The sequence below is a fragment of the Sugiyamaella lignohabitans genome, chromosome B (assembly GCF_001640025.1).
Source record: "Sugiyamaella lignohabitans strain CBS 10342 chromosome B, complete sequence".
Taxonomy (NCBI): domain Eukaryota; kingdom Fungi; phylum Ascomycota; class Dipodascomycetes; order Dipodascales; family Trichomonascaceae; genus Sugiyamaella; species Sugiyamaella lignohabitans.
The window spans coordinates 757,343-780,730 of NC_031674.1; the positions used below are offsets into that span (position 1 = coordinate 757,343).

The window sequence follows — 23,388 nt, forward strand, 5'->3', positions numbered from 1 at the left end:
GCATTCAGTGAGTAACCTGCATACACCCGCAGAAAGTCACGAGACTGCGGTGAGGGACCACTGGGACGGAGGCTTGCCTCCGGCGGCTGGGGCTCCGCCCCAGACCCTGGTTGCTCCTCTCGCTTCGCTCGAGTCGGGCGTGGCGTCCCCTCGTAGCCTGGGGAATCGAATTGGCCGTGGATCATGTAGGTCACGTGACCTGAACACCGCGTCAAGTTTTAGCCGGTAGAACAGGGCCCATGGCCCCACGATTCCACCCAACAAACCACGCTACGCCATCCTCACGCCCGATTCGAGCGAAGCGAGAAGAGCAACCAGGGTCTGGGGCGGAGCTCCAGCCGCCGGAGGCACACCCCAGTCACCTGACATAGGGTTAGGACTCACAGACCAGAGTCGGTCACAAAAGTATTTCCGGAATAGGAAGGTGTGGTGCCAAAGGCACTCACAATGCATTGCCTAATTGGGAGGATGAAAAATAGACCCACTCACACAGATGAGTGGATCCCTTACCCTCACGATACACTGTCTTTGAGGTGCACTTAGTATATTCAACTTCACCGGAAGTCAAGTTTCGACAAACAACCAACCAAAAAAATACACATAAAAATGGCTGAATCTCACAGACTTTACGTTAAGGGAAAGCACCTTTCTTACCAACGTTCTAAGAGAACCAACAACCCCAACTGTTCTTTGATCAAGATTGGTAAGTAGCGCAGTGACTCGAGGAGTTAGGGCGACTTTGAATGGATACTGGATATTGGATATGGAGTCTATGGTTTGATGTGGATATGTGGATGGATATAAAATCAGTAGCGACTCGAAATGAGTGTAAACGACGAATCAAAAGTGAACGAACTTTACGATTGTGAGTGAACCGAAAGATATGATTGGGCTCGTACGACGACTGAAACTCGACAAGAGAAAGCGAATATCGATATGATCGAATATGAGGTATATCACTGATACAAGATTAGCACTTCTCACTCGAATGAAACTACAAATCCATCAAGTTTATATCGATAATGTTTTTTTTTGAAAATATCTGTCTTCCAACATTATGTCTTGTTAGTACGATCATACAACGTGTGATGATATGAGAACATATGACAGTAAATCAATGACATTTCAGTCTGAAAGCAATCAGATGTCGAATCCACAGCAACTGTTCAGTTCCATTTCATATCAGTCATTCTATTATCCAACTACCCGTTCAAAGTCCAAAAACATAACTATTACACTCAGAATACTAACAATATACAGAGGGTGTCACTGGTCCTAAGGATGCTGAATTCTACCTTGGCAAGCGTGTTGCCTTTGTCTACCGTGTCTCCAAGGAGGTCAGAGGTACCAAGATCAGAGTTGTCTGGGGTAAGATCACCAGAACTCACGGTAACTCCGGTGTTGTCCGCGCCAACTTCAAAAAGAACCTCCCACCAAAGACCTTCGGTGCTACCGTTCGTGTCATGCTCTACCCTTCCAACATCTAAATTAATATGAAACATGTGTAGGATAATGAAATGAATAAAAAGTTAAAAATAGACAAGACTTTGAAACTTGACCTGCCTCCTGCGGCTGGGGCTCCGCCCCAGACCCTGGTTGCTCCTGCTTCGCAGGAGGTTTGGGGTCAAGGTATTGAGTGTGCGAGATTAAGTAGGGCATGAGTTAGAGCCAGACAGAGACAAGAGACTAGTGACATCTCTCATCTTCATCCATGGTCGCATTTGCAACTGTATCGATAGCAATGGCCTGAGCCGTGCCTATCTTTCACACCTTGATCCTCTCCACTCACTCACTGACTTATAAAAAAGTCGACATACCAGACTTTTTGTTCGGTACCAAATTAGCCTTAAAAACAAGGACAACCCCGTGTTATTCTTTTGCTATAGTAATTGCTCAAATACTGATTCCTTCACATACCACAACAACCAGCGTCCATACCTCCCTGGATCCACGCCTCGCACGCCGCACCGCCGCAGAGAGTGTCCAATCATGCGGTTGAGAAGTAATGCAAAATATATCATTTCGAGACCGACAGACTGGAGAGAGAACTAGCAGTACACCGACCAGATCACAACAATACTCCGCAATGATTCCTTTTGAGGCCCTGTTGCCATATGGCGTTATCTTTACTGTAAGTCCCATAGGTCCCACCCCCTGAATGAACTGTTTTGGTGGGCCCTGGCTGGGGGCAGGACTGCCTCCGGCGGCTGGGGCTCCGCCCCAGGCCCTGGTTGCTCCTGCTTCGCAGGAGATGGATAGGATCGTGATAATGTTATCGCCACGTCCGACTCGAGCGTAGCGAGAGTAGTAACCAGGGGTCTGGGGTGGAGCCCCAGCCGCCGGAGGCAGACCACCCTTAGCGGCAGTTGGACGACCCCCTGGGGGTTCGTGGATATGAACTAACGAGGTTTTAAGCTGTTTGCTGTTGGCGGAGGTGGTCTCAGTGTCATTCACAACGCCCGTAATGGAGGCAAGCGAGACAGGACGCGTCTCGATCAATGGGAGAGACAATGTAAGAAACCATCCAAGCTTCCAATCAACCAGTGAATTCCATCACTTTAGAGTCTGTCTTTAGTTAGTGGATAATTCCTGTTTACGAGCAAGGGAAGAAATGGAGTCAGAAGCAGTATCTCAGTTTTTAGAGAAAGTAAGGGACCTTCGCGATGGCCTGGTACTAACAGTGGTGCAGTGATGGAGAGAGATTTCAGATTGACAGGCGAGTTCCGTGCCCAATCGGACAAGCCAATTGCTCCCGAGGCTTTTAAGACCAACTCAATTTGGAAGGTAAGTGTGATTTGGGTGCCGGACTGCCTCCGGCGGCTGGGGCTCCGCCCCAGACCCTGGTTGCTCCTCTCGCTTCGCTCGAGTCCGGCGTGGGGGTTGGTGAGATGGGATTGTGTGATACTAACAAGTGCAGTTCCAAAAGTCCGTTTAAAGACGCATTGTTCTAGCATTTATATATTAAACTGTGAAATAAACTGTTCTTCGAGACACGGTCCTCAATGGAGGTGCATCTCAAAACTCTTCCTGCTGGCCAGCCAGTAACTGAAATTCTTTATTATCAGAAGCTCAGTTGATAGGTCTACTAATCCATAGAAACGAACTGTAAATATTTTTGGCTCCAGGAAGCGAATTTTTCAACCCCCTGAGACCCCAACGAGTTATGTCATTCGATATGTTCCATATCCCATCCCATGCTGGTCAGTCGCAACCCCAAAACAGACACGGGCCCCACGCCCGACTCGAGCGAAGCGAGAGGAGCAACCAGGGTCTGGGGCGGAGCCCCAGCCGCCGGAGGCAGTCTCGCTCCCCAAGTAAGACCCTGCGTCTGGCTCCAGGACCCTGCATGAGCCGTGCCGAGCTGGCAAGCGCATGTGCCAATTTGCGGTGATCATTATTGGTAATCCACGACGGCCATAATCTTGGACGCGGTTATTTTTGTAAGAGCAATTGCCAGTGGACAGGCTGGCTTGTGTCTTTGTGTACAGTTTGACGAGCATGGGACACGCAGTGGCATCCACGGCCCGGGCCGATGCTCTTGTCGCCAAGTATCTCAGGGAGAGAGGGTATACCAAAGTAGGTAAACTCAGGGGGATGGCGGTGGTGCCTCCGGCCGCTGGGGCTCCGCCCCAGACCCCGTGGCTCCTGCTTCGCAGGAGTTTGCTGGGACCGTGGCGAGTGTTAGATGGTGGGAGTGGTGTTGGTTCGTGGTGTGCTAACGGTGCTAGGCATTGGAGGGTCTTTACAAAGATTTAGGTGTTCAGAGTGTAGATGAAAGCGATGAGGTGGCTTCGCTGGAAAAGTATGTTGTGATTGTTACTGTGCTTCTGTTACTGTTATTATTGTTGTTTATAATGTGAAGTGAGAGTGAGATGCTTGTGATAAGAAGAGTGACTAACTGGTTAGGTTGATAGCAGCTCATCTGGGAATTGGCCCCAAGTTCAGGGGTTCAGATGGCGCAATTACGAACTTGCCGCCAGAAATGTTGTTTAGCGGACTAAAACAGGGTGTGGCTTTAAGCAAAATTACTACTGGAGCTATGGTGCTCAATGTCATGATCTGGGAGGGATCCAAGCAGGCGTCCTCTTTTGGTTCCAACTCCGGTTCAAGTGCTGCTTCCAGTCTGACGTCGAGTGTTGGTTCTGGTTATACATCGACTTCGGGCTCGAGAACTGTATCAAGTTCAGGTTCGGTCTCTTCAGGTTCCGATTTGAGCACTTTATCTCCAGACTCATCAGCTGCTACAGGTTCGAAAGCTATTGAGAGTGGGAATTTAGAGCTGCCTCCTCTTAGTACAGGAAACTCAACAGCCATTGTATCGTGTGCCGATAAAAGCATTCGCTTTTATTCATTGACGAGTGGTAAATTGATTCGAACTATTAAAGGACTTCATGGTAGTTCGGCAGTGAGGTTTATTCGCCGACTCAGCAACACTCATTTAATCACTGCTGGTCTCGACGGACGTCTGATTGTATCGAATTTTACCACCGGCGAGGTCAGCGCTATATTTCGAGCTCATAGTTCGTATATCACCAGTCTCGATGTGTGGGGAGGATATGTTGTCTCGACAGGTTTCGACAAGATTGTAAATGTGTTCAAGATCATCGATGAAAGTGGAGCTCTCAAGAACATGGCTTCTGTCAAACTCGATGTGTGTCCTACTGGCGCCAAAATCGTAGCTCTTGACCCTTCTAATAATGACATTATCGAAAAAGAGTCTATGGACGATACCTTGCGAGAAAGTTCGCCATCCTCTCCCGGTCATACTTTCAAAGAGGGGTTCATTCCAGCTGTCATTCTGTGTAAACAGGATACCACATACATGTTTTTCTACTCACTGCACTCGCTCCGACTACTAAACAAAGTCAATCTATGCGATGCCGACTACGGTTCGGACTCGTTCACACCACTGGACATCGCGGTCGACGAACAGCGTCTCCGCTACGCCGTGGCCACGAACCACGTCCCCTACATGCGAATCATCACCGGCTTCGTGGGCAAAACAACCATCGTCAACAACCTGGCGGTGTTCTCTCCCCAGGACCAGTACTCGGCACCCCAGCTGGTGTGGAGCAAGAGTGGAAAGGTGAGTTGAAAGAGTGTGCCTCCGGCGGCTGGGGCTCCGCCCCAGACCCTGGTTGCTCCTGCTTCGCAGGAGATTGCGGCCACCGTCGACGAAACGACTCGAGCGTAGCGAGAGGAGCAGCCAGGGTCTGGGGCGGAGCCCCAGCCGCCGGAGGCACACTGTCACGAACCAGTGTACTAACAAGTGTAGGGATTATGGGTGTCTGGAGACGATGGAGTGCTGCGAGGTGTTCAGGTGATCGATGGGTCGGTTATTAGCGAGCTCAAGGGCCACAGTCAGAAGATACGGTCGCTGGCTGCTGCCGAGGTCGACGGAAGAGAAGTGGTCGTCACGGGCAGTCCCGACAGCTCGGTGGTTATCTGGGGTTGATGACGACGGCAATGACGACGGCAGTTTGTTACACGAACCTTTCATAAATATTTAGATAGCTGTCTATTTTACGTAGCTAGTGCTAATCTCTGCTTAATTAGTCTAAAGAATAGAATCAAGAATAACTCGACTTGGTCTTTGATCATGAAAAGCAGTCCTTGTACGAGGACACCCTTCGAGATCTGTGGACCAAGACCCTTAAACAGTCCCTTGAGTCCTTCGTTCTTCGACAGGTACACTAGGGCGTCTACAAACGACTTGTACTGACGTCTGCGCTTATCAGACGATTGTTGCATCACTTTAGCTACAATCATAGGCTGAGTAGCAATAGTGGCCATTGCTTTTGACAGAGCTCCTAACAGGAAATTATCACCAGCACTGAGAGTAGGTTTATTAGCAAACAGCACCTGCTTAAGTCTCTCGAAGGAACCATAAGTAATTGAAGGGTTGACAACCAAGACAAGAGAAGCTTTCAAACCTCTCCAAAGGCCAGACACACCGTCCTCACCAATTACATCCTTAGCAGTAGCAACCAGACTCTGCTGAACATCAGAAGTCTGTTGTTTAGTAGTGACGACTGAGATAGGAATAGTGAAGATTTGGGCCAATGCACCAGCTAATGCACCAAGCATAAGTTCAGTGGCTGTAGAAAGAACCAAAGGGCCGCTCGAGCGACCTCGTGCCTTTGTAGCTCTCTTAATATAAGTGTCACGGATAACTCCATACCAGTAGAAATAGGCGAAGTTGGTCGAGGCCACGCCAATCAACGAGCCTGGCAGTCCATTATACAGACCAGGAACGCCATTCTGTTGATATATCTTTTTCAATGCATCGAAAGTGCCATTATATCTTCCAATGTTAGTAACGGACCAATTCAATCACGGGCATCCCCGTCGAAATTTCGTTCCTGCTTCATGCATATCACGAACCTCGGCAGGCTTCGCTGCCTTGAACATGAAATTCCGAGCAACCAAAACACCCCTTAAATTTCACCCGCTTCAAAACACGCTCCTCCGACCCCCGACGTAACGACTGGAGCATAGCGAGAGGAGCAGCGAGGTCTGGGGCGGAGTCCCAGCCGCCGGAGGCATGACCCCCTCCTCCTCCTCGAGAACTTACTTGACTCTTTTTTCACCAGTTTCAAGATCATCATCTTCAGTTTGGACCTGAAGTCTGGTCTTGACAATATCCAGAGGATACACCAAAGCGTTGGCGGCCATAGCAGCCAGAGCACCTGCTACCGCTTTTCCCCAGGGGGAGAGAGGAGCAGCAGCCACGGTTGTAGCAGCAGTAGCGCTCGTGATTAGTTGTTTGGAGATAACTGCCATTGTATTTACACGAACCACTGATGTGTTTGAAGAAAATGCAAATATCCACAGCCAACAAAAAAAAATCCAAATGATTCCGATAAATGTCGGGAGGATAAATCTAGATCGATAAGCACCCCGACGATATTTATTACCGTTCCCCCTACAGATCAAACGCTGGCCCGATAATGTACCGACCCCACCCCACCCCACTTGGCCCGCCGATAATGATAAGCCGCTGCGGCTGTTCCGAGATACCGGTGCACTTTCGGAGTCCAGTGACGTCAAATGGGACCGTTTTCGAAATAATAAACCATTCTCGTGACCCGACGGTCTTTCTGATGATATCTGATGACTCTTTGACGGGTTTTAAGCGAATAATGGTCGTATAGAGACCCAGCTCTGCCAGAGGTCGTGAGGCCCTGCATATGTACACTTCGGTAAAATTCCAGGGTCCGAGGTAACTGCCGGAGAAATTTATAGCCACACGATTTCGACCTTCCCGAGTCCGTGCTCAGACTGGCCCAAATTAAACACAAAAGTCAAATACCGGCCATCCAGCGACGACTCTCAACTGTCTTTTGCTCGGAAAACCGACCGAAAAAGTGTAATAGCTCATACAAACCGGTCTGGATCTGATCGTGAGCGTCTTGTATGGATGATGCCCAGTTAGGCAAGGATAAGCTACTCTATTTTCCCCACCATGGACCCCCTACCAACCCACCCCCTCCTCCATCTCTTCTCCTGGCAGCCCGACGCACGACTCGAGCGCAGCGAGAGGAGCCACGGGGTCTGGGGCGAAGCCCCAGCCGCCGGAGGCACTTACACGGGTCCCGGTTTTGCCTCCGGCGGCTGGGGCTCTGCCCCAGGCCCCGTGGCTCGCTTCGCTCGAGCTAGGGGGGCGGGCTAAATACGGGGAGTTGGATGGGCTGTTGTGGGGTGGTGGGTGATGGGGGTTTGGAGGAGTTTGGCCGGGGTGGGTGGTGAGACTGCGGGTGGTCGGGAGGGGTCGGCTTCGTAAGCGGTTTGCTGACCGGCTGGTTTTGTGTTCGAGTAAATATAAATATAAATAAATAGAGAGGTTTCTGGAGGAATTCTGTTTGCGAAATAGAAGAGAACAGTGTTATGTCGTCGCCTGCTGCTAAATTTCGTCAACTGCTCTCGGAGCCTGGTGTGATCATCGCACCTGGCGTATATGATGGACTCAGTGCTCGTGCTGCAACGTCTAGTAAAGCTTTTAAAGCTCTTTATATGACGGGTGCTGGCACTGTGGCATCCAGGTTGGGTGCTCCCGATGTCGGGTTGGCCAGTTTGCCGGATATGGCCGCCAATGCCTCGTTGATTGCCAATATCGACAGGTCGGTGCCATTGATTGCGGATGCTGATACTGGTTACGGCAACTCTGCCATGTGCGCACGAACTTTGTCTCTGTATTCGCAAGCCGGGGTAGCTGCTTTACACGTTGAGGACCAGGTCCATTCTAAGAGATGTGGTCATTTGTTGGGAAAACAGTTGGTCAGCGCAGAGGAGTTTGTTTCACGAATCAAGGCTATGGCTATTGAACGCAAACGGATTCAGTCCGACATCGTTATTATTGCTCGTACTGACTCTTTACAAAGTCTGGGAGTTGACGAAGCAATTGAAAGATCGAAACAGGCTGTTGCAGTAGGTGCAGATGTTATCTTTGTAGAGGGAGTCGAAAATTCTGAACAGGCAAAGAAAATCGTCTCTGCTCTTAACCCTACACCTGTTCTAGTCAACATCGTGCCAAATGGGGTGACTCCAAACTGGTCTGAAGAGGAAATTCAGGAATTGGGATTCAAGATCGCAATCTTCCCTGGAGTCACCTTGGGCCCAGCATTTGCGGCTATGTCTGCATCACTAGAAGCTTTGGCTAAAACTAGGAAAGACCCTACTGGAGCTGCTGCTGTGGCTCAAAAGAGCTCTCCAAAGGAATTCTTTCTAAGACTTGGGCTGGGCGAAATTATCGCCCTTGACAAGGCTGTTGGAGGAACTGCTTTCGAAGGTTCTAATATATAAGATTACATGTACTTCGACTTAAATAAATTGAATCTATAGATTCCACAACTAATAAGAAGATCAATTAGTCACTATTTTTGCTTCTCATTTTATTGCTTCAAATGATAGTCCAGAACCTAATAAAATAAACCTAAACGTGAATAGGAGATCAGGGATCTTGACTTACTTCTCGGAACTTCACAGTTGCTATGGATAAAGACATGCAAGCCAATCTCCATGTCGGTTAAGCTACTGTCCGATAATGCATCTGTCGTTTTTGCGGGGTTCAACAGGTTCACAGGAGATATCCCAGCTTCATCGGACCAAACTCGCTGTAGCCCTGCTGCCTCCGGCGGCTGGGGCTCTGCCCCAGACCCCGTGGCTCCTCTCGCTGCGCTCAAGTCGTTTCGTAGGCTCTCCTAGCAGCTTCGTGGACCCCCGTCTACGGTCTCAGTTTCTCCTGCAAATCAGGAGCAACGGGGTCTGGGGCAAAGCTCCAGCCGCCGGAGGCAGAATGTTCCGTGAACGTTCATGAACTGTTTCACCCCGCATTCACAGTCGCTAAGCTAGCCGGCATCGGGATGCTTGCCGATCGCTTATGTCTTGAGAGATATATAAACTGGGGTTCATCATGGCCGTTAATCCTATTCAATCAATAAATAAAACCAATTCTGTGAACAATGATTACTGAGCCTGAAACTGCTTCCGACGCACCCTCTCCCACTGTTGAACTGTGCAAATGGGTGGAGTCGCTTACCTGGGATGACGTCCCCGAGGAGATCAGAACCCGTGCCAAGTACTTGATCCTTGATGGAATCACTTGTGCAATTGTGGCATCTCATTTGCCCTGGTCTGAAACTGCTGTCAAAGCTGTCTCCAGTATTGAAGGAGAGGGTCCCTGTCATGTCATTGGCTGGAAGGATCTCAAAGTCGGACCCCTGCAATCGGCCCTTCTCAACAGTACCTTTATTCAGGGCTTCGAGTTGGATGATTACCATAGTTTTGCTCCTCTGCACTCCAACTCAATAATGGTTCCAGCAATCTTAGCACTGGTTTCGTATGGCAAGCACAAGGGAATTAGCTACTCTGGCAAGGACTTTTTGTTGGCTCATGTGGTTGGTTTTGAGGTGGGTCCTCGTGTCGGATTGGCCTTGCACGGTGGTGAGATCCTGAACAGAGGATGGCACTCAGGACCAGTTTTCGGACATGCAGCTTCTGCTGCGGCCTCCTCGAAATTCCTTGGACTCAACTCGGAGCAGATTGAAGATGCTTTTGGAATTGCTTGTACCCAAACCTGTGGTCTGATGTCGGCACAGTTCGAATCTTCAGTCAAGCGCATGCAGCACGGATTTGCTTCGAGAAACGGTTTATTCGCCGCTCTTATGGCTGAACAGTCTTACAAGGGTATTAAGAGAGTTTTCGAGAGAGAATATGGTGGATTTCTCAATGTTTTCTCATTAGGTGCCGAACCTCCAGTGGTTGAAGAGCTCACTAAAGACCTGTCGGAAAAATGGATCACTCCCGAAATCAACATCAAGCCCTATGCTTGTATGGCAGGAATCCATTCCACAATCGATGCTCTTTACGAGCTTTTCGACAAAAAGCCATTGCAAAACGCCATGGATGTGGTTAAGCAGGTGACTATTGAGATTTCTGAGCCATTGTTCAAGCATGGTGGATGGAAGGCAACCAAACCTCTTACAGTCATTGGAGCTCAGATGAATAACGCATACATCTGTGCAGTTATTCTCCTTGACGGTGTTCTAACTGTCAAGAACTTTTCGGAGAAACTCATGAACCGCCCTGAAATCTGGGAGCTCATGGAAAAGATCGACGTTGTTCACAACAAGGAGTTTGATACACTTCCCAGAACCGACAGAATGATTGCTGCTGTCAAGATCGAGTTCACCGACGGCACCATCAAGACCAACACGGTTGTACGTCCCTCTGGGGTCAAAGCACCCCTCTCTGGCGACGAAATTGTCGACAAGTTCCGCACTCACACCAAGGGACTCATCTCCGACGAAGCCCAGGCCAACATCCTCAAGACTGTCTTGGAAATCGAGAGCTCCAAAGACGTCTCCGAGCTGGTTGACGCACTCAACATCGATATCTTGGACCCCCTGAAATAAACCCCTCTCCCAATTCTTCACCTGTGAGGTTAGGCCTTGGCACCTATTTGGGAAATACCAGGGGTAGCTTAAAACATTTAGCCGACGCCAGACTCATAACGACACCCATATAAACCAGTGATAATACACCGTATTTTTACTAACGGAGTGGGCACAGTGCCTCCGGCGGCTGGGGCTCCGCCCCAGACCCCGTGGCTCCTCCTTCGCAGGAGATTGCTGGGACCGTAGGCGGACCGACTCGAGCGGAGCGAGAGGAGCTACCAGGGTCTGGGGCGGAGCCCCAGCCGCCGGAGGCACACCCATCAGCGAGGATGTTGAAAAGGGTGGGTGTAAAGGGTTCCAGGGCGTTTTGGATGGTCAGAGGAGAGATTGTCCGAGGTCTGTAGGTGGTATGCATATTCGGGGTTTTGGTGCTCCGCTGAGAAGGCTGGCGACCACTGACGTTGGAGCTGGTGTCTCAGGTGCCCCCACTTGTTGGAACCAGAGGATGGTCGGTGGGTGTTTCTTCTCAGAACGTGCTGGCTTATCACATTTGCGATGCCGATAAGGCGGTTCTGGGATTTGGTGCCGTTTCGTCGACTTTTATATAAGATACCGGGCTTGAGCACCGTGCATGCATCTGGTGAACATTGATATATCGTATATATTGTGATAATGACGTCTGCTCCGACAATCAAACGGTGGGAGAAACACCAGCTGAAGTTTGCTGGCCAGGGAACTTTAGACGGTATTAAAATTCTGGAAGACGATGAGTCGGGCGATGTCAAGTGCTATCGTTATACAGGTGTTAGATATGCACAGGCGCCAGTGGGACCACTGAGGTGGAGACGGCCCCAGAAGCTGAGCAAGACGTATGATTATACAGGCGACTACACGAGTTTTAAAACGGTGTGTCCTCAGCCTTCCTTGAGCACGATCTCGGCGAATGATGATATTGTCTATGACGAGGATTGCTTGTTTGCCAACATCTGGGTACCAGGAGGAACTCCTCCTAAGGAAGGATGGCCAGTGTTGTACTTTATTCATGGAGGATTTCTTCAAGTAGGAAGTCCTCATCATTATCGCCAGGCAGATCCGCAAGACCTCTTGGCCAAAGACTCAAAAGCAAAATATATAATCGTGGCAGCCGGATACCGGCTCAATCTGTTTGGATTCCTTTCGTCCAAAGAGCTGTTAGAAGAGGACAAATACAACTCGAATTTCGGGTTCTGGGACCAACGAATGGGTATGGAATGGGTATATGAGCATATCCATCATTTTGGTGGTAATAAAGACAATATCACAGTAGGAGGACTCAGTGCTGGGTCATACAGTGCTATCTTCCAACTGGCATATGAACTGTATCACCCAGAAGTAACGCAAATCATCAAACGGTCGCTGTTATTATCCAACGGACTGGCAATTCAGCCAAACACAGTTGACAAAACACAAGACCAGTTCGATTCTCTGCTAAAAGAACTGGATATTCCTAAATCTCTGAGTGCTAAAGAGAAGCTTGAAAAGCTGAGAAAAGTGCCTTTTGAGTCTCTAGTCAAGGCAATTGACGGTCTTGACCGCCAGACTTTCCGAGCTATAACTGACACATACTTTGTCTCACCGACACTGTTTGACGATATATATTCAGGAAAGTTTGGTGAACTTGTTAACACCAGCGGACGAAGTTTGATGAGCGGAGAAGTCGACAACGAGTGGCTCATCTACTCCCTGACCAACGCTCCTGACACAGTAGACGAACTGGCTGCCAAAATCGAGAACTACTATCCTCGACCCGTAACTAACGCTCTCATCAAACACTACCCAACACCCAAACCCGACGATGACGACGACTTGCAAAAAGTTTTTGGCGACATTGTCAGCGACATGCAAGTGTACGTCTCGTCGCGACTTCTCGTGAACAGTCTTGCCAAAGCAGGCATGACCACCGACAGAGTATTCCGGTACCGAATCGCTTTTCGCGGGCAATACCTCGACAAATACGCACCTCCCGAGTTCCGGGTTCCTCATACAGGCGACATCGGCATCTGGTTCTACACCGCGTTCGACGGCATCACCGACGACGAAAAACCGCTCTTTCAGCAGTGGCTCGAGCCCGTCGCCGAATGGATCACCACCGGCACTACCGCCAAATGGGGCACCCGCTCCATCACCGACCTCCGCGTGTTCAACCGCGACGGCACCATCACCATCACCCCCGACGACCGCTGGGACTGGGCCATGACCGTCGGCCGCGTCGTGTCCTCGGCGCTCTCTCCGGGGTCTAAACTGTAGGGACCGGGTTCTGCCTCCGGCGGCTGGGGCTCTGCCCCAGACCCTGGTTGCTCCTGCTTCGCAGGAGAGGGATGGGACTGTGGACGCAACGACTTGAGCGCAGCGAGAGGAGCAACCAGGGTCTGGGGCGGAGCCCCAGCCGCCGGAGGCAGTGGGGGAGAGTAAAGAGAGTTCGTGTGTATTCATTAGTCATTAAATAAAGTGTTCGTATTAGGTCTCCATGGACTGGGTGTACTCCATGGGCACCGAGGTGAAGGCCGAGTTGTGGTGGTATGAGGCAGCAGAGGCCACGGATGCGATGCTATTAGAACGGTTGTTGAGGGGCCCGTTGATGTCGTCCGGCGTGCACGGTGGGGTCAGATAGCCCTCAGATTTGAAGGGGGCGGGGATTTTTATATGCATGGTCTTGGAGTGTTGGGGGATGATGCGGGCCGTGGTAGCGTAGATGGGGGACTCGCCGGGTGAGTTGGTGGCTGAGGAGACTGAGGATGACAGCGAGGGTGGGGTGAGGTTTGTGAGGAGCGATGAGGGTGGTGGAGTGGGTGGCATGCGAAGCGAGGCTCGTTGTTGGCGGGCCAGGAAACTCGAGACCAGGTGGGTGGCTTGTGATAGGGTCGAGCTCGAGTACTTTCTGTGAAGACTCTTGGATGGCGAGTTCATGTGTTGGTAAAGCAGTGACATGGTCTGGTTCTCCTCGCTAGACAGGTACACAGGGAATGGAGCATGGTCGTTGGCAGTGAGAAGATGTTTGGCGAGGTTGAATGCAGCAGACGCGATGGCTGAAGGAGTCAGGGAAATGAATGCACGGTGGTACAGACTGATCTCACACAGGTACTGAGCTACATGGCGAACAGTAGGACTGGTAGACTCGGAAGCCACTAATACATCGAGGTATGATTGGACAGTGGGATGGCCAATGGTCCAATTGAGAGTGTTGAGAACATGGCCTTCCATCTGAACAAACATATCTCCTTCATAAGCCTTACAGCACATATTCGTCAGATCATTGATAGTAGGGATTCTACTCTTTTTATCTTCATATTTAGCAGCAATCCACAGAGCAGTACATCCTACCAATTGATAGTGTTTTCTGTAGACCACACGCATTGAACAGTAACGATCAATCAAGTTGATGGCCAGAAACAGAGTCTGTGGTTGAAGCCGTAGCGCGACATGTGTGTCAATGAGAAAGTCGAGAAGAAAAGGACGCATATGCCATTCGATCTCGGGCTGCAGGTCCATTAAACCGGCGTCTGCTGCTGTTAGACGCTGCATCTTGTCCATATGAGCAATAATGTCTTGGCCATATTCCGAATGCACTTGCTGAGACATTTCCTTAGCCATCATGTCCAAAGCATGATCATTGACCTTTCGGGGCCTTCTGCGGTAGGGGCCAGTTTGAGGAGAGTGTGAAGCAGATTTCATTGTGGATATGCAAATGAGGGAAAAGTTGTTTCAGATATAACGAAACAGATAGAAATAATAAGCCGATTCAGATCAATTAGAATCGTGAATCGATTAGAAATCAAAATCAAACGAAATCAAAGGTTGAATGAGAGTATAATATAATATCCAAAATGTCAAAAATGTCCAAATTGTCCGTGTGGTAATTGGGGTCGATGCTGAATCAATGGATCAAGTAATAATAATCAATACTAATACTTATTCATGAAGTCAGATGTCGGTGTGAATGTGTTGAATATCAAATCCAGCACTTGGGTCTTAGGTGAAATGAGGCACAGCTAGAGAATGCTACTGCACTGCTATTCCTACTGCCACAGAGAAGACTGTGATGAGTTGTTGTAAAATTGTACTTAATTGTACTGTGTTGGAACTGTGTTGTGTCAAGTATACTATACTATACCACTGACAATTCTGCTGAGATACTATAGCGAGTAATAGTAGAATTAGTAGTCGAACTAGAAGACGTAGTAGACGGATTAGCTCGTAGTAGTCCTAATCAAACTAGAAGTCGGAGTAGAGATGTCGTACGTAGTAAGTCGTTGAAGTCGAAGTACTTTCCAGAGTACTAACCAACTGAAAGAAGGAACAAAAAAAATATTAAAAATTAAACAAAAAAAAAGAATGAATGAATGGATGAGAGTAATCAAGCTCTCTTACAAAAAAAGTGGTTTTAATTAGTTGTTGTATGAACAAGAATACCAAACAGAGTCGACAAAACCACAGTTTGATAATTGTAGAACCCAAACAAAAAAAAAATATAATTTAATCTTGCCAGGATTAAACCATCTTATATATCACAATGGCCATGGCATTTTCCCGTCTTGTCTTGTTCTGCAAACTATAGATCGTCTCGCGACGAGGACCGACGTGCTTTTGCAATATGTCATGTCAAGTGCATCTAGCAGCAGTAAAAAGAAAAGAACAATAATCTGTAACGTTTAATTCTCCTGGATGGATGGGAAAAATGATGCCCCTCCTTCTCGTTCCCTTTCCCTGATCCATTCCCGTTTTCCCCTTAGCTGCTTCACTCGCCCGCTCGCTCGACTTTGCATGTCCTCCTTCATTAGCATTTCTGCCGATACCTGCTGCGTACATGTCGCTGCTGCTGTCCATGTCTATGTCCATGTCCATGTCTGTTTAGGCAGGGGGCTGCTGTATGGCTGGCAGATATGTATGTATGTCGCGGTAGTTCATGTTAATCCGTTTATGAGCCACCCGGAATCTAGGCGGTTGGCATGCACGTCGAGGTACACCGCCAGCTGCCTGGCCAACCAACCCACCGTCCAGTCAGCCCGCTGCTACTGGTGCCGGCTCAAGAACCTTAATAACGGCCCCGCGTTTTTCCGCCCTCGCCAGCCCGCAACACTGCAACAAACTTTAATCGCGTGGACCCCTGACGGGGGGAGGGGGTGTGCCTCCGGCGGCTGGGGCTCCGCCCCAGACCCTGGTTGCTCCTGCTTCGCAGGAGAATCGGGTGCTGGCTGGGGACCGTGGCGTAACGACTCGAGCGAAGCGAGAGGAGCAACCAGGGTCTGGGGCGGAGCCCCAGCCGCCGGAGGCAGGCCCCCCCTTCCCCACCCCTGCCAGCCGGGCGACGTGACTCGGTCGTGACTTAGTAAATAAACACTAGCAGGCTAGGCTAGTGGCCGCTAGGCTGGAGTGGGCCGTAGCTGCTGGGGAGACCGGAGTGCGCTAGTACGTGCTGGGGTGGATGGGCAGGTCGGTGTATGCACCCCTCGATTCCTGCCGCTGCTAGTGTGCCCACTAGAGCTCCTGTGGAGCAGCGAGTGGGGAACTGCCGCTGCCGCTGCTGCTGCTGCTGCTACAGAGGACAAGCAGCTGGCATCAGCCAGTAACTATCACTTCTGGTATCTGAGATCTGAGATCTGGGTTTCTGTGTCCTGGTATCTGGATTCTGACATCGGGCATTTGGTATTTGCGTTCTGGAATCTGGCTCCTGATACTTCTCGTTTCTGGTATCTGACTCCTGGTGGTACCCGGTACGTGCGGTAGAGCGTGTGGTAGCGTGAATAGCGCCCAGCTGGCCGAGCCGAGCGTCAGGAGGCTGCTGTTGTACGGTGGAGCAAGTGGCTCCGCGAGCCTGGATCTGATTGCATTCCGTTCTACAACTGGCGGTGCCACGGCGAAAACCAAAAAATACAGGCTGCCTGGTCGCCTGTATGCCTGCCAGGCAGCAATCACGCAAGACCCGTTGCACTGGCAAACAAACAAAATAAAAATAAAAATAAAATAAAAACAAGCCCTCTGGCCCAAGACTGGCTGTCTCAGCCATTTCGCTGGCTGCTGCGTCGTCGTTTGTTTGGCGACTACTGAATGCGACTGACCGGCTGCCGGTCCATGCCATGTCATGCATAGCTAAATATTTCACCTCGCACAATTGCTTCCCCTGCATACAAAAAGCACTTCGGCCGTTATGAGCGTGCAGGACGCGCGGTTCTCGCGTCAGACAAAGACGGGCCTGAGGGGGGTGCCTTACTGCCTCCGGCGGTTGGGGCTCCGCCCCAGACCCTGGTTGCTCCTGCTTCGCAGGAGTTTCTGGGGGACATTCGCGGCCCTGGCACTCCCCACGCAACGACTCGAGCGAAGCGAGAGGAGCAACCAGGGTCTGGGGCGGAGCCCCAGCCGCCGGAGGCAGCAGGGCACCCCCCATCAGCTCTTATTGTACATAAATGTAGGGGGTGAGGCCACATATTAAAAGCGGCCTTTTTGGGAAGTGGAAAATGCACAGGTGCTGGTGTAGGTACCTGTATTGTGCCTCGCTCGCCGGTGGTTGATTGACTGGGGATGAGATCGTCAGGTCGCGAGGATCTGGCTGGGATCGGGCCCGATGATGGCTGCCTATCGTGGCACCAGCAGCAGCACCAGCAGCGACAGCAGCACCAGAAGCAGCCTGTTTCGCGGCCATCGTAGCACGCTATTTCAATTGTTGCACTGTATTTGCAGGTCAGCCCATAAAAGCATCTCTGATCTCAGGCTCGTTTGGTGTATCGAGCAAGTGTAACTGATCCAGCCCAGATCGCCCGTCCCTGTCTCCTGAACTGTGGAGATATAATTGTCCGACTGACTGACCTACCCACCGGCCGATTGGCCGATTGGCCGATTCGTTGTAATTGCTACGATTGGTTCGATTGTTTCATTATTGGATGGCAGATATTGGCTCGTTGTCGATGTTGGGTGCTCGATAGCAGGGCTAGAATGACCTCCTGGCTACTGAGTCGTGGTCCTGCTCGTGTCAAGTCTCTCCTGCTGGCGCGGTGCGGTCGTGTCGTGTGGAGTTCGCACCTGTTTCGCTCCTGGGGCCCACTAACTGTGTCGAGCTTCCGGCGTAAAAATGCTGTCCGGCGCTGTTTTCGGTTGCCAACGCTTGTATCCCGCCTCAACTCTACACCTTCTTTTTCTCCCTTATCAGCTTGGCACTTACGTATACTACGTACAGTGAGTTAGTTAACTTACATGCCAAATGCAGCGCCATGTCGCTCGCCCTTTTCAGTCCACTGCCAGCCCGCTGTCTGCCGCCGGGTTCGCTTCTGGCTCACTCTGTAACCGACTGCTCGGTCTACCTCTGATCTCTAAATAATAATATTTACTCTCAATTAAACAATTGAATTTATTATTTTCGCATCCGTTTCGCTACCTGGTCTCCGCACCGCCACGGTAACAAAACCGTTTCATCTGATAATACCCTGGGGGTGCCCTGCTGCCTCCGGCGGCTGGGGCTCCGCCTCAGACCCTGGTTGCTCCTGCTTCGCAGGAGTTCGTGACGCTATTTTTTTGCCGCTGCTGGAATTGCGAGTTAAACGCCTGTCGGCCCTGTTTTTTTGACCCGTTAATTGTTATACGTTAACTGTTTTTCGTTATATTTAGTGGTGGTGGTGTACATACTCCCCTCGACGACCGCCTACCTAACGAGCCAGCTGCAGAGGTACCGTTAAATATAGTATAAATTAGACCCTTTAACTGAGTGTGTAATTATAGTAAGAACGCTACTGTACTTTAATGTACAATACAATACTAACGTAAACAGAAATTAGTCCCTAAAAGTACATAATTACACGCTGCAGATAACGCTAGTGGCATGACACGGCAAACCTGGCTAGCACCCTTCGAGCCTCCCGCTTGCTACCTGTCTGTACCGATAACCACAACAACCACTCGCGACTTCCTCGAGGTAGCTCACTCTAACTTTACTTGGAAACGTCTCGTTGCCATGCCCCGACCGCGACGAGCCAAGCCCGACCCGCGTCTCTCGAAGCACGGTCCAATCTAAACTCTAATCCCACGCTGCCTCCGGCGGCTGGGGCTCCACCCCAGACCCTGGTTGCTCCTGCTTCGCAGGAGTTTTTGCTGGGGTATTCGGAGTTTTGGCACCTACGCAACGACTCGAGCGAAGCGAGAGGAGCAACCAGGGTCTGGGGCGGAGCCCCAGCCGCCGGAGGCAGTGTGGCCCCGGTCGAGCAAGCGAGCTATGCAGCCTCGATGCACAATGATACAAAAAAAAATGCACGACATTCAATCGCTGTCTGGATTGACCGTGGCTGCTGGGTGTTGTTTTGAACGGGATGATGCCAGGCACGCTCGACGCGACGACTCGAGCGCAGCGAGAGGAGCAACCAGGGTCTGGGGCGGAGCCCCAGCCGCCGGAGGCAGTCCGGCACCACCACCACCCACTGTAACCCGACCCACGGAGGATGTGGAGAGAGCCCGATCTTGGGAATTTTTCAATCGTCGATCGGCAGGCCCTGAAATTGCCTGTTTGGGCAGAGTGTGATTGCTAGCTGTTTGGGTGCTAGCGTGCGAAATGTCAATTAGTCGATCGGTGCGTCTGTCTCCCTTCATAGCTGGTGCTGCTGGTGCTGCTAGTAATCATAGTGTGAAGTATGTATTAATTAGGAGTGGATTCTGCTATTACAATCCAGAGGGACCAGATCGATTGATTGCTTGATTGATGGATGGATGGATCAGGCATTGCTCGCTGTTGTGGACGCTGCTGGTTGTGTCGTCGATTATTGCATTGCTGTTTTGGGATTTGGCAAGTTATAATTAAATTAATTAAATCAATTAATCATCGAGCCATCGAACCGACTGACCGTCGAAATTGTGTCTTATACTACGGTACCAGCTACGCGGTTATTAGAATGCGAATGCGAATGCATGGTACATAGTACATAGTACGGAGTGACGTCGACGGCGACCCTCGACAAGTACACGCTGTTGTGGCTCCCAATTAAGGTTTAGGAGCCAACTTTAATTTGACGCGAGTGGAATAATAGACTTGGATCCACCGTCCGGTGCCAGTGTTGCCTACCACGGAACGTTCTTTATCCAGCCAACTGCGTTGTTCGATGCTTCACATCGCAATGCTTCTGCCCTGATCAGTGGTAGCTCTGATCCCCTGTTCAATGGTGGCAGAGATCGGGCCTGGTATGTTCTACTCCCTGGCGTGCCTTTTATGCCCTGGTATGTCCTAGTGGGTTGTGGTATGGTATCCCTAGTAAATCCTGGTATGACATCCCTAGTAAGTCCTGGTATGGCATCCCTAGTAAGTCCTGGTATGGCATCCTCTTATGCCCTAGTTTGTTCTGATCTTTCCTGATCTGTCGTGTGGATATCTGGTGGTATACCAAGTTCCGTACTACGTTCATTGTAGCATTCATTGTAGCATTCATACCATTTGTTTCTGTTAGACTTTGTGTAGCTATTTCTACTGGTTACAATGTTTCAGTTATATTTTCTATTGTGTTTTTCAATCTTTTTTTTATTTATTATATTATTTTAATTTTAATTTTTTAATATTATATTTTGTTACGTTTTTGTGTGAAACGAAACAAAACATGTCTGGTAGAATCTTTTCCCGATCCATTACCCCTGAATGTCGCTTGAGTCGACAAACAGGGTCAACCTCACAGTTCTAACCATTTTGGGCTTAATTAATTGCGTACTCGGTTTATTAAACTTTTGAATCGAGTCCATTGATGGATATGCAGTATCCCCGTGAGTGATGAGACATGTTATTTCTCGCATTCAGGCTGTTTCGAACCTAATTCCTGCGCGAACCACCCTCGGAACCGCCTTCACGAGGTTAATGCCTTTCATCTGGGATTTCACCACTAATTAACTTCATCGTGTGCTATCTTAAGATCTCAAACATGATCCGCCCGGTAACCTGCAAATTAGGCTCAGTCCTCGCATATCAACTCTAACGTTATTTCAATTTTTTCCACACTAAATAGCTCGCAGCGAATCCAATGTTCTATCTTCGCAGCTCCTTATCGACACCACGTATCAACCCAGCTAGACCGTATCGACGCGCCTTGTTTCACTCCTCGCGATTAGAATTAAAGACGTATCGCTCCTTGCAGCCAATCTACTACCCCTGAGAGCTAGGGGGTCCTTTCAGGGGTCGGACTGCCTCCGGCGGCTGGGGCGAAGCCCCAGACTCCGTGGCTCCTGCTTCGCAGAAGATAGCTGGGACCGTGAAGTAACGACTCGAGAGTAGCGAGAGGAGCAGCGGCGGCTAGGGCGGAGCCCCAGCCGCCAGAGGCAGTCCAACTCCCCGTGATTTAAAGAAAGTATCCGTTAATGGCCCCGAAGAGGGAAAAGAGTATGTGTATGTTATTTCTGGTTTGTATACGGAAAACCCCCTAGGCTGGGAAGGAGGTTTGAGGTTACCTGGAGTGTATACGGCCGGGAGAGGGGTAGAAGAGGGGTGGTATCGGGTGTGATATTTGTTTGAGAGTGGTCCTTTCCGGCGTCAGGGTGGTTTCTGCAGGGGGACAGGTCCCTGCGTTTGGTTCACTATCTTACGTATGGGTAGGGGTAAATGTGCATGACAGGAATATCAAAACAAACATACATTGAGCAGACGAAGTAAGTAGACTCACGCGTTACGCACCGGTTGATATCCAGTGTTCTATTTATTTGACTTTTGTGCCATAATGGGCTGGCTATTTGGACAGGGCGGGTCTGATCATGAAGAGAAGCACGGGGGATATGGTAAGTTGTAATTAAAGTGTCCAGTGGCCTTGGTAAGGGATGATAATGCAATGTGTGATATCGAGACTGAGACTGTGACTGTGACTATCAAGATTAGTGAACAAGAGAACTGACAGACGTTTAGGAAATATCCCTCCGACTCCTGGAATCAGTGCATGGACGTTAGGAGCACTACCTACTATTTTGTACGGAACACCGAAAGTTAAGCAAATTTCAGACAACGATGCAATTTACACGAACCTGACAAACCAGCTCCAGACTATCAGCTCTTCGACGCCAAAGCCCGGTAGAAATAGATCGTTTTCGACGGGGGCTCTTCCAGAGACTCCAATAAAGCTCGAACGTGACGATGAACGATTAGTAACAGGTATTCTCAAGACTCCAGGTACTATTGGGCGAAATAAGAATGTAGCGTTTGCTGGATTGAGCTTGAACTCGGATCTGGACGACACAGCTGCTACAGCGACCGAACCAAATCGGCTTGTAACTCCAATGCCAACAAATGGACGAATAAAGTCAGGACTGCCAAAGAATTTCCCAGGAAAGTTTCCTAGCCCGTTTACTCCAAAGATAACTAATGTACAATCAAGCCCCGACGATAATACGCCTCTGACACAGCTGACGAACCGAAATACACGAGAAAACGCCAATAACACCCGAATTATCGAGAAAAAGGATATAGAAGACATCAAATCAAGAACGAAAATTGAATCAACTAAGGCTGAACCGTCTACACCCTCTTTCAACTCTATCGATCTGAATGCTCCACTATCAGCAGTGGACATTAACAAGATAATTAATGAAACTCGCAAAGTCGACAAACAAAGCAAGGAAATAGCCGAGTCAACTGAAAAGGTGTTCTCAATAGTCAAGCAAGTCAGCGAGCTGGAGTCTGGTAACTCTAATGAAGAGCTTAGGAAAAAGTTCGAGACGGCCATGGCATATGCTAGACAGAAGGACGAAGAAACAGTTGAATATAGAACCAGGTTGGCTCAAGTGATGGAGGACACAACTCAATTAACAGAACAGTACGAACAGGAAATCCAACAACTTAAAACGAAGCTGACTGAAACTGCCAATGCTGCTGGTAGTGATAGTAACGGGCAGAGGAACATCCTCGATACTGACAATACCGATAAAGACAGCAAGATTCGACAACTTGAAAGCAAACTAACTCAATACACTGACTTGCAGATCGACTACAACCAGTTACTGGAAGAAAACGACCAGCTGTTGAAGCTCAATGCTGATCTACGAGCAGCCCACAAACGAGACTCGCCAAATACAAATAACAAACCATCTGACGAGATAGAGCTGGTAAAACGGAAGTTGAGGGATAGCGAAGCAGAAAACCGCAGGCTGCAATCTGATATAGCTGAATTCAGGAGAAACAAGCGAGATGAAAATCTCACCAATCAACGACTACGTGATGATATTGAGGATTTGGAACATCGACTTCAAATAACCAGATCAAGACTTAATGCCTCTGAAGCATCAAACGATCAACTCAATAAACAACTTGTGGAATTACAATCATCTAATGCCATGAAATCACCATCCTCACTAGAGTTGGACAAGCTTAAAGAAGAAAATCAATTCCTCAAAAAGCGACTGGAAATGGTCTCCCGTGTTCAAAGAGAAAATAGCTCTGAATCTATTCGTGCGAAGGACGATATCATTCGGTCACTGGAATCCCAAGTTCTTAATCTTAAACGCGAGCTTAAATCCA

General features: G+C 49.5%; 7 protein-coding genes across 7 annotated transcripts; 4 read left to right on the forward strand and 3 right to left on the reverse strand.

Moving 5' to 3' along the window:
• Window positions 1-3,982: 3,982 nt before the first annotated feature.
• AWJ20_2237 (protein MET30) lies at window positions 3,983-5,095 on the forward strand (the record flags this gene model as incomplete). Its single annotated transcript, XM_018879168.1, has 1 exon — window positions 3,983-5,095. One exon carries the CDS (start codon window positions 3,983-3,985, stop codon window positions 5,093-5,095), a length of 1,113 nt encoding a protein of 370 aa, XP_018737109.1.
• A 428-nt stretch (window positions 5,096-5,523) lies between these two features.
• On the reverse strand, window positions 5,524-6,087 carry ANT1 (Ant1p; the record flags this gene model as incomplete). Its single annotated transcript, XM_018879169.1, has 1 exon — window positions 5,524-6,087. One exon carries the CDS (start codon window positions 6,085-6,087, stop codon window positions 5,524-5,526), a length of 564 nt encoding a protein of 187 aa, XP_018737110.1.
• A 483-nt stretch (window positions 6,088-6,570) lies between these two features.
• AWJ20_2239 (uncharacterized protein) lies at window positions 6,571-6,783 on the reverse strand (the record flags this gene model as incomplete). Its single annotated transcript, XM_018879170.1, has 1 exon — window positions 6,571-6,783. The coding sequence occupies one exon, from the start codon at window positions 6,781-6,783 to the stop codon at window positions 6,571-6,573; it is 213 nt and encodes a 70-aa protein (XP_018737111.1).
• A 1,104-nt stretch (window positions 6,784-7,887) lies between these two features.
• Window positions 7,888-8,802, forward strand: ICL1 (isocitrate lyase 1; the record flags this gene model as incomplete). Its single annotated transcript, XM_018879172.1, has 1 exon — window positions 7,888-8,802. The coding sequence occupies one exon, from the start codon at window positions 7,888-7,890 to the stop codon at window positions 8,800-8,802; it is 915 nt and encodes a 304-aa protein (XP_018737112.1).
• Window positions 8,803-9,461: 659 nt separating this feature from the next.
• AWJ20_2241 (uncharacterized protein) lies at window positions 9,462-10,913 on the forward strand (the record flags this gene model as incomplete). The annotated part of the gene is made up of 1 exon (XM_018879173.1): window positions 9,462-10,913. The coding sequence occupies one exon, from the start codon at window positions 9,462-9,464 to the stop codon at window positions 10,911-10,913; it is 1,452 nt and encodes a 483-aa protein (XP_018737113.1).
• A 654-nt stretch (window positions 10,914-11,567) lies between these two features.
• AWJ20_2242 (carboxylesterase-lipase family protein) lies at window positions 11,568-13,181 on the forward strand (the record flags this gene model as incomplete). The annotated part of the gene is made up of 1 exon (XM_018879174.1): window positions 11,568-13,181. One exon carries the CDS (start codon window positions 11,568-11,570, stop codon window positions 13,179-13,181), a length of 1,614 nt encoding a protein of 537 aa, XP_018737114.1.
• Window positions 13,182-13,391: 210 nt separating this feature from the next.
• On the reverse strand, window positions 13,392-14,606 carry CLB3 (B-type cyclin CLB3; the record flags this gene model as incomplete). Its single annotated transcript, XM_018879175.1, has 1 exon — window positions 13,392-14,606. The coding sequence occupies one exon, from the start codon at window positions 14,604-14,606 to the stop codon at window positions 13,392-13,394; it is 1,215 nt and encodes a 404-aa protein (XP_018737115.1).
• Between the last annotated feature and the right edge of the window lie 8,782 nt (window positions 14,607-23,388).